At 38.2% G+C, this 11184-nt stretch overlaps 1 protein-coding gene across 1 annotated transcript; it reads left to right on the forward strand.

The window, feature by feature from the left end:
• Positions 1-4107: 4107 nt before the first annotated feature.
• LOC135611876 (23 kDa jasmonate-induced protein-like) lies at positions 4108-5055 on the forward strand. The gene is made up of 2 exons (XM_065107525.1): positions 4108-4655; positions 4756-5055. The coding sequence occupies exons 1-2, from the start codon at positions 4149-4151 to the stop codon at positions 4930-4932; spliced, it is 684 nt and encodes a 227-aa protein (XP_064963597.1). The 5' UTR covers positions 4108-4148; the 3' UTR covers positions 4933-5055.
• Positions 5056-11184: the final 6129 nt, after the last annotated feature.

Here is an 11184-nt window from a genome sequence, read left to right on the forward strand (position 1 = left end):
TGAGGCATTCCATTTGAGGTGAAGAAAATTGGGTTTAGTCTTCATAGTTTTTGATTCTAAGTTAACTAAGATGACGAAGAACAAGCTAAGAAAGGGTGAGATAGAAGGAAAAGAAAATCCAAAAAGGAAGAGGAAGAAAGAAAGAAGATAATGAGATTAGCAAAGGAATACGTGACGAGCGGAATTGTGGAAAGAATGGAATGAACCCAAGAAGAAAAAAAGTAGAGAAATCTTAGAATATAATAGAGACGGAAAAACTCAATTAGACCGAACAAATCGGTTCGGTGTTATACCGAACCGGTTGTGGTTAAATAAAAATAAAATTAAAGAAATATAAGAATACTGTGAATGAATATTATTATTAGTTTTGTTGGCTCTATCAAAACCATAGGCACAACACCGATCGAAAAGATCATCCGGATATGTCACTTGCACTACTATCTTAATATAGTCCGGGAAATATCCCCAAGGCCTAGGGCCCATCGAAAAATAGATTGATGTGATTGTTGATGGATCGTGAGGAACCAACACTTTTGCTCGCAAAACCTATGCAAGAGAGTGTCAAGCCAAAAGATCCCATCCCTCAAGTGATCCTCCAATTATGTTTAAAGAGAAAGAAGTAGAACACTTGGAATCTCAAACATGAAGACATGCTTATCATTTCCCTTAAGATCATCAACTCTTTGGTGCAAAGGATCCTAATTGATGCAATGAGTTCAACCGACATCCAAAACTATGACACCTTGTATAAGATCGACATGACATTAAAAGATTTATAATCGATTTCCTCTACTCTTATCGACTTCATCGAGGATTCCTTTACTCCCTTGGGGACCACCAACCTGTATATCGCATTTGGGTCCAGTAATTATTCAAAGACGATGAAGATTAAGTTCTTGATAGTCGATATCCCATCAACATATAATGTCATTATTGGAAGTTCGACTCTCAATCGCCTCCGAACCATCGTTTCAACATATTATATGACTCGAAGTTCTTGACCAATTCTAGAGGAATCCCACCAACATTATCTAATATCGGTCATGCTTCCAAGGAAGATATTTCTCTCTATTCAACAATTGAATTCAAGGGAACTAACACTTCTTGCCACTCACCCTAAAGCTAGCCTCTTGTTGAGATTCCTCTAGGCTCAACCAGACCAAATGGTCATGATTCGCTTGGATTTGCTTGATGAGAAGCGTGCCAAGCTCATTAACTATCTATGCCACATCTCCGAGGTCCTCATGTTGACGTAAAGTGACATATTTGGAATTAACCAGTCCATAATGTGGCATTAGCTTAGCATCAATACTGACCATCAACCTGTCTGATAGTAGCCTAGAAGGTTCTCCTTAGATCGATAGTTGGTGGTCGAGGAAGAAGTTAATAAACTTGTGTATGGCGATGTCTATTATCCAAAATAACTCGTCAATATAGGTTTTATCAAAATAAAATAATAAAAAATGGTGTATGTGTATTGACTACATTTATCTTAACAAAGTCTGTCTAAAGAATAACTTTTGTTTGTCTTGGAAGTTAGTCGATTCTACCTTGGGCCATGAACTATCTGTAGATGCATTCTTCATTATACTCATACCTTGATAAATAGTTTAAAGGATCGATCGAAACATCATCCATTGCTTGGTGTAATGATCTTATAAATTGAAAAAAGTTGAACTGTTTTATCTTTTTTATGTTGATCTCTCAACTTGACTTTTTTTGTTGGGGGTGAAGAAATCTTACTCTTTAAATCTTTTTGTCAACGATGCACTATAATATCTAAAATATATCTTCATAATTTTATCGGTGAAACATAAAATTTTTGTGATTCCAATTTGTGATTCCAGCTTGTGATTGGTGGATCTTCTCAACTAAGGTTCAGTTTATGATTTCAGAAGGTGTTTCTCAATATGTTCATTGATATCACGATTTGAGGGCATATCATTATGTTCTATTCATCTCTAGCATCATCACTGACTATCATGGGAGGAGCCACTGGATTCAGATATATAAGATCTTCGGTTTTGACTTATAAATTTTCTCAAAATCTTTAATATTATGATCTTCAAGAAATATCATATCTTTGCTTCCGATGAGTTTTTGGTTTTCAAGATCTCATAATCTATAGTCAAAAATTTTATGTGCATAACCGAGGAAGATACATTATTTAAATTTATTATCAAGTTTTGATCTCTCATCTTTTGGAATGTGAACAAATATCTTATAATCAAATACTCTAAAATGATTATAAAAAATATCTTTTTTTATGTTCATACTTTTTCTAGCATGAGCAATAAAAAGAAGAAAGGTTAATGGAGTCTACTAAAATTTAGAAAGTTAAGCATGAGAGTGTATACATTTTATTCTTTTCACCAATTGTGTAATTTATTTACTTTGCAACTTCATAATATTATGATATTTTAGGAACTACTTCTTCAAACCTAATGCCATATTCCTTACAATATATTTCAAATGGCCCACTGTAATCTCCACCATTATCAGCTCTGATGCATATAAGTTATTTTTCTGTTTCTCTTTCAGCACACCTACGAAACACATTAAGCACTTGATAAGTTTGGCAATTTGGATACTCGGATATCTCTCTCAAATAGTGACAAGTTTGACAATGCGAGTACCGATAGTAATATTTGCATGACTCTCTCTCACAAAGTCGTAGGTTTGAAAATGTGGGTACTAATACTAATAATTGCACAACTTTTTCTCTCTCTCTCTCTCTTGAAACTCTTATAACTAGAATCATTCCTCCACTTAGAGTTGTTGAGAAAGTATACCAAGAGCCTAGCATCCTAAATAACAACACAAATGATGTGAACATAGATATATTTTTGGTGGGATCATAACTTCTTTCATACAGGCATATGAAATCCTCATCAGAATTCTTTAGTTCATTGCGTTCACTGATAGAGAATGTTAATTGCACTGAACGAGCCTGTTAACTACACTGATAGAGAAAACAAGGGATAAGTTTGGCAATGTGGATACTCAGATGTCTCTCTCAAATAGTGACAAGTTTGACACTACGAGTACCGGTAGTAATATTTGCATGACCCTCTCTCGCAGTCATAGGTTTGAAAATGTGAGTACCAGTACTAATAATTGCACAACTTTCTCTCTCTCTCTCTCTCTCTCTCTCTCTCTCTCTCAACTATTATAACTAGAATCATTCCTTCACTCAGAGTTATTGAGAAAGTATAATAAAGAGTCTAGAATCCTGAATAACATCATAAATGATGTGAACATTGATATACTTTTGGTAGGATCATAACTTCTTTCATACAGATAAGACATATGAAATCTCCGGATTTCTTTAGTTCATTGCGTTCACTGATAGAGAATGTCAATTACACTGATAGAGAAAACAAGAGATAAGTTTGACAATATGAATACTCGGATGTCTCTCTCAAATAGTGACAAGTTTGACAATGCCAGGTAGTAATAATTGTATGACTCTCTCTCACACAGTCATAGGTTTGAAAATGTGGATACTAGTACTAATAATTGCATAACTTTTTCTCTCTAAACCGTGATGTCATGAAAACTAGACTTGGTGATATTCTTACTATACATAAAAAAAAGAGGAAAGCACCCATAAAAAATAACAAATCACGTAATTAAAGAGGGCGATATGTTACTGCGTGTGCTTAAATTTTAAGAAAAAAATTATAAGGAAGTCGTCCGCTGCGAAAAGATATCAATTAAAATCGAAATATCACAAAATACTTAGGAAAAAGATATAATATGATCTTCAATGTAAAGTATTTTCATTAAAATCCTTTTATATATACTTGTATCAAAAAGACTTTCTTAGTTCCCTTCCATCATGAAAGAGGATGATGATAATACTTAACCTTGGCTGGCTTATGCATTTTGTTCATCTACGATCTGATAGTCTGAAGCCACTATATTCTACTGTATTCGTCATTGAGTTTATGCAGGGAAGGTAGTAAGGAAATCAGTTTCACATAGTTAAAATGTAGAAGGCTGGTTAGTAGGATTTGCTTCACGTCCCATTCATCGTGGGTCTCCACATTAATGTCGGAGTAGGCTATATATACCTAACCCTGCGTGTGTGTTTTTCCATCAACAGTAAGCGAGGGAGGTAAGAGAAGTGTTTGTGGAGTCTCGACATGGCAAACATTGTGTTGGGTGACCCCATCAACACCGAATTCGAAACCCTCGGCAATGCGAACAATGTGTTCGGCGACCCCATCACCGACGAAACCTTGGAGGGAGTCACGGAGTACGCGAAGAAGCTACGCAAACTCAGAGTCGCCATGGCTCTCGACACACAGATGGAAGGTACTAAGTATGACAGTGCTCTCAAATACGTGCGTGAGATGAAGGAGCGATGGGGGACCGGCGTCTCCACACTCTGCCTGGTTTACAATGCTACTGGGGAGCCACTCACGCTGCACTCCACTCACGACTGGTGGGGCCACATTTACGACCAGAGCCCATACCCGACGCAGATTGGTAATGGCCAGTGGGGTGCGTACCTCCACGTCAAACGATCTGGTACAGCTGATGGCTCCAATGCAGCTGTTGTGTATCGCGGCAAGAACGATGTTGGAGACGACACTGACTCGCTGCTCTTCTGGGACAACCCCTGGAATAAGGCATCTTACAGCAACCAGGTAATTAGCGTTTGGTGTTGCATAGTATGTATGCATGCATGCATTTAAATGCGTATGGTTACGTTATAGATTTCATAAAACATATCATATGCATGCGCAGGCCTATGCTGAGATCAATCAAGCTGGCTACTACGATAACATCGATTGGGGAGTCATCGCTGGTAAAGGCTCCAACGCCGGCCCCCAGTATCGCGCGGCTTGGAAAGGATGTGTGTCAACCGTCGTGATCGAAAGTGGCACCACTGCCAAATTCGAAGCCACACTTACGTTCGAATAGAGATTATGCGACGTGGAATAATAAAGCCTTCATCGATGGATCCAATATAAATAAATTAGGCAAAGAAGTTTGTGTGTAGAATAAAGGCTTCATCTCGAGGAAGGCATTTAGTAATAATATTCTGTATTCTCTGTTGGTGTGCCCTTAATAAACTAAGCATTGGTCAAGGAGTATTGTCATATGAAGAAGCCTGTTGTTCCGAACAACATCATTTACGATGTGAACGCAGCTATATATTTGGTGCGATCATAACTTCTTTTGTACAGTTCAGGCATCTGAAATATCGATGGGGTTTTTTCCTTTTACTTTCTTACGTTTAACTGCACTGAGTGAGCATGTTAACTACAGTGATAGAGAAAACAAGGGATAAGTTTGGCAATGTGGATGTGGATACTCGGATGTCTCTCTCTCAAACGTGACAAGTTTGACAATGTGGGCACCAGTACTAATAATTGCATGACTCTCTCTCTCTCTCACGCAGTCATAAGTTTGATAATGTGGGTGCAAGGACTAATAATTGCATGACTCTCTCTCTCTCTCTCTGTCTCTCTCTCTCTCTCTCTCTCTGTCTCTCTCTCTCTCTCTCTCTCTCTCTCAACGGTGATGTTTGAAAATTAGACTCGGTGATGATTTTATTATCCGTAATACAGAAAGAGAAAAGCACGCATCAAAGATAACAAATCGCATAATTAAAAAGAGGGTTTTACGTTAGTGCATGTACTTAAATTTTAAGAAAAAAAAAATTAGGAAGTCGTCCACTGAGAAAAGATATTAATTAGAATTGAAATATCATAAAATATTTTATAAAAAAGAAATAATATGATTTTCAAGGTGAAGATGTTCATTAAAATCCTTTTATATACTTGTATCAAAAAGATTTCTGTTATGCTTTTTGTTCATCTATAATTTGAAAGTCCGAAGCCACTATATTCTAGTGCACCAGTTGTTGATGAACTGATGTACCGTGGCTGATGAGTTGGCACGACCTGGTCCATGGGTCAATGTCGGGAGTCGGTGGTTGACCGAACAGATCACCGAGGTTGATCGACCGTAGGTCAGGATGCTGGCATTAGGTTGTTGGTTGGTGTCTCTCGGTCGGGACGATCGCACTTTAAGGGTGTCCATTCTCCTGGATAGAAGGCCCTGAGCGTCAATTGGGATGTCGGATCCTTCTAGAGGAAGATGCCTCTCGATCGGGATGGTCACGCCTCGGGAGAGTGGCCACTCTCCTACACAAAAGGCCCTCGTCGGGTGGTTACCGACTTTGGCCCCTCAACGAGTACGTTAGTGCTTGGTTCTCTGTTTTTTTTTCCCTCCCTCTGGCCAGATGTCGACCAGGGGTTTTTATACTACTGTACGAGGGTCGGATGTACGCAGGTTTGGCGTGGCGACCGACCCTCGAGGGATAAGGAGATACCTTTGTGCGGCCCTGTCCCGGAACGCATGGAACGACGCCATACGGCATTGCCCCGAGCTTTCCGGGACGGGACATACTAAGGAATACTTTGGTACGGATCCTAGCTCGGCGTGTGAGAGTGCTCCTCTTGCTGACCTGCTAGTGGCGTAGCGCGACATTGATTGTAACGTAACCCGAACTCAAAATATACCTTATCACCCGACATTGTGATTACGCAAGTAAGGTAGTAATGAAATCAATGACCAATATCCGGTACTAAACCACTATGGCGGTGGCAGAAAGATCGATAAGTGTAATGTCGTCGCCCCGACTGCCTCTATTGAGTCAACGCCTAAGGAGGCCTTGGCCCTCTCTTCCTACCGAGTAGCCGAGAGCTCCCAAGAGAGTGGGAGTCGCGACAGACATCATCATCCAACCGCAACATCGAACGACCGGCCAACTCTCACCCCTTCCCCGCATCCATGTGGGTCGAGCCCGGTCAATGCATTCAGCGTATGTCCCATTGGCCAATGGGTATTATATGAGACCCATGAGGACCTCTTAGCCGACGCTCACAAGTTCGTCCTCATGGTAAGCTCCACCCGAGCACCTAGTCGGTTTGGACCCCTTTTCTTTTGATTTGACTAATCATTTTCTTCTGATGTAGGTGATGATGGTAATAATAACGATGGGACACGAACTAACGTCACCTGCTCCCAGGTGACGTCTCCTTAGGTCACGCATACCGATGAGTTACGAGGGTCGCCTGCCTCGATCTGACCTGACAGCGCCTGGTTGAAGCAGACCAAAACGCCAACCGAGGCACGTCGCCATCCTGCAGGAGCCTGGTCCTTCACGCAACGCCAATGTCGATGTCAGACGTTATCCAAGGTATGACTTTGCTCCCTGCAAGCGGGCACATCAGGAAACGGTGACCTTCCCTATAAAAACTCTCGCGTTCGGAATGAAGAGTAGAGGAGAAAAAAATAAGAAAAACCCCATGAAACTATCAATTGACTTGATCGTTGGAGGGGTCGAGCCGAGCTCTCTCGACCCGACCTGTGTGCAGGGACGAAGATGGAGTGCCTCCCATCGAAGGCCCAGGCGAGGGGTCCCCTCCCGGAGAAAACAGTGACCCCGTCGCGATCGGACCACCGCGGTCGACTACCTCAACAGTCTCAAGGGTCGTTCAGGAAGATCTCCAATCATTCGGATCCGAACCCAACCGTATTGGCCCTGAGGCCACGGCGTAAATATATTGACCCTAACGGTAGCGATATCATCTCATGGTGGCATTGATTGACAGGGTTAGGGAGTCGTCGGTTGCCCTAGCCCAAGTGCCAAAGTAGTGGGATGACTTAGCAAGAAAAGCCGCCTAGAGGGATTGCGTGGCTGATGAGACCGAGCGGCTCCAAGCCAGAAGGCGGGCTTAGAGAAGGAGCTGGAGGTGGAGCATCGTAGATTGGCAGTGCTTTTAAGCTGACTGGACATCAAAACGTAGTTGACTACGGTGAGGGCCAACGACATAGGAAAGAAGATTTATGTACTTACAAATATATCTTGAATATTTTGTTATATGATTATTCAGCACTTACAAATATATCTTTATATTTTGTATTATTTATCAATTGTTTTTTTAAATGTTTGCTTATGAGATCTTGAGTATAAGGTAAACGAGTATAGAGACATAGGAAAGAAGATTTATGTACAACATACCACACATGTTGAGCAAGGTACCTCAAGTTAAAAGCTCTATAGATCTTAATACAAAGAAGTATGTGACAAAAAGAATGAAAAAGGTGGTAAAATCCTAAAGGTATTACCAAATGCTATCAGAGACTTACTCCGCTTAGGGTAAAATTTTGCTCTTTTTGGATAATACTTCATTCATTCCAAAAATTTCAGAAACTCGATGATAATGAGAAAGTGAATCATAGTAGCTAACTTAATGTAATGAGTACAACATTTCAAATGCTTCAGAAGTGTGAGTAAAGAGCAAAAAAGAATAGTAATTAACTTAATACATGAAGTATAACTCTTGATGATGTCAGTAAGGTCATGTAACATCATCCTTCTCAACTTTTGTGAGAATAAGTGAAGTCGAGTACCTCAATTCTCTTAGTTATCTGATAAAGAAACTCTGCACTTATTCGAAGGCCATTCGAAGAGACTTAGTGACAAACAATAATATCAATTGTGCGGAAGGTAACTTGTTCATTTCATTTTCTAACAAAGTGATAGTAAAAAAACCTCGGTTTAGGGGTGAATTAGTGCTTTCGTAAAAACCTCAGTTTAGAAAACTTTCGTTCGATAAAGCCCGTATCGAAAATGAATTTAACTTGAAATGTTCATAAGAGTAGTGAGTAAGTAAATTAGTTTGTAATGTCAATGAAAAGCATAAAGTAAATGTAAACCAGATTTATAGTGGTTCAGTTGTCCCGACCTACGTCCACTCCCGATTCCTCTTCACTCGAGGCTACCGACTTTTACTACCGATCTTCTTTCAACGAGCGAAAATCAACTACCCTCTTACAACTATTTCTTCGTTTCACAAGCTTAGGAGAGAACCTTTACACTTCTCTCTTTTACGCTTAGACCTCACTTCTCACTTTAGAATAACTTCTAAACATAAGGAGGAAGTGACTCCACACTTCAAGAGAGATTACAACTCTTTTTGCACAAGAATTATTTCTCATTTTCTACTCTATTTCTTGTTTCCCCAAGCAGGAATTAGTGAGATATTTATAGACCCTAAATGACTTAAAAAATTAGAGTCAAAATTTAAATCATCGGGTTTTCGGGGTGCTGGATGGTACTATTGTCTAACATTGGCAGTACCACCATCGGGTCATTCGAAAGAAGTACATTTTATACTTTTCCAGTTCACAAGCGGTGCCATCACTTGACCTAACTTTGGGTGACTAAATGAGCCTCTCAATGAGCCAAACTTAGCCCTAGATCAGGCCCAATGGGCCCCTAATTGAGTTAGCATGATTACACCCAAAATCTACTCAATTACGACCTAACCTACTTCGATCAAGACACGACCAATTACAACACTAATCTTATGTTGTCTGACATGTCATTAGTTCATCTAGCGCTTCGTCTGAACCTTCGGTGTATTGCCCGACCATCGGCATGTTGACCTCCCGCAATATTTGATCTCCTTGGCGCGATGTCCGATCCTTCTAGCCCGATGTTCGAACTCATGGCACGAAGTCCTTATGCTAGCACGTCGACTAATCCTCCGGACCGACATCTAATCTTCTGACATGATTCTCTCTGGCTCAACATCTTATTCTCCTGCTTCAATCGATTTATCTTTCCATGATCGAAGTTAATTATGAGATTCAACAACATTGACTATCAAATATTTACTGAAATATCTATTTGTGGGATCTCAAGTATAATGCTTCTTATAACTCAAATTCTCTTTCGTACATTTTTAGAGGACCTTAAGAAGTTATCGAGAGATTAATTTTTTAATACACAAATATATCATATGGCTTAGATAAAATCAACAAATTGTCAATACTACATCAAAGTGTCGATATGCAGCACAGATGATGCTAAGGGATCGACCAAGCCATCATCCCTATATCAGGTGTTTATAAGTATACATCAATCATGCACGCCTAAAAAAGTTCAAATAATAAAAATTGACCATTTTCTAGTATGAAAAATCATCGTTTAACACATTGGCACAATCATATATAATGTTGGTCGGTAGGTCGCAGGTAGGTTTGATTTTACAAGTCCATCGACTAACCCTGGCCGATAGTGAATTTAATTTTACACACAATGATTTTAATTTTACAACTCTAATAAGAATACATGTATGCCAACATTTGACTATTGTTGATTCTCCTTAAAATTCCTCAATTGGTTCCTAATATTAAGAAAATTTTGTATACTTTATATTATTTAGATTTTTTTGATCTATTTTATTTCTAACTAGATAACGGTAGGAGAAATATATTGGGCAATTAATCAAGAAAAAACACCCATAATTGGTTTTTACTTGAGAGTGGTAATCTTTTTGATTTAAAATATCAAAAAGCCCTTGAACTTAGTTCATTGTACCATAATTGAAATGAATCAAACCATTCATCTTTCATCAAATTAAACTTAACAAAAAAAAAAACCAATATAGCAACTATTTGTAACATAGTGAAAGTTTGATGTGAGTTTGACAAAGCTTATGGTATTACACTATAAAGTCACTGAAATCATCAAATTTTGAAATGTATTCATTCGATTGTCGAAGACGAATATGAGTTGGATAAATTTTATTATGTTGCATTCGTAATTGAACTCTATTGTACTTGATTGTAGAATCAAGTTTGATGCAATCTTAATTTTATAATATTATATAACTTAGTTAATGTATAATATTAATGAAATCTTTTAACATCATAAAACTTTATCTTTTTAATTTTTATATGATTTTAGGAGTTTCATAAGTCAAATTTGATATTTTTTCATGTTGACTCTATAAAGTTTGTTCAACTCATCTTAATACTTTAATTTCATTATTTTTAGATAATTTTAAGAAATTATAAGTTGAATTTGAGTAGATGCATATTCAAGCCATATAAATAATGCAATAATCTTTAAAACCAATAGTATACTTGTCTTTTTGTAGTTACACACTCAGATAAAAACCAATTATAATTAATTTTTCTGATTATATTGTCCATTCGGGAGAAATATTTACTATCCTAAAATTAAAGAGAAATTTTTTTATTTTCAAAAAAAGAGAGATATATATATATATAATTCATAAAATCATCATAAGCTTGTTGAAAAATTTGAAAAATATATTTTAATTGATTATTCTTTACAATCGAAAGCAT

Source organism: Musa acuminata, chromosome BXJ2-5 (genome assembly GCF_036884655.1).
Source record: "Musa acuminata AAA Group cultivar baxijiao chromosome BXJ2-5, Cavendish_Baxijiao_AAA, whole genome shotgun sequence".
Taxonomy (NCBI): domain Eukaryota; kingdom Viridiplantae; phylum Streptophyta; class Magnoliopsida; order Zingiberales; family Musaceae; genus Musa; species Musa acuminata.

What these genes read in the sequence shown, in the direction of transcription:
- LOC135611876 (XM_065107525.1), top strand. Translation starts at nt 4,149, where the DNA reads ATGGCAAACATTGTGTTGGGTGACCCCATCAACACCGAATTCGAAACC. An exon ending in AGGCATCTTACAGCAACCAG is followed by an intron (nt 4,656 to 4,755) that starts GTAATTAGCGTT and finishes ATGCATGCGCAG; the next exon opens with GCCTATGCTGAGATCAATCA.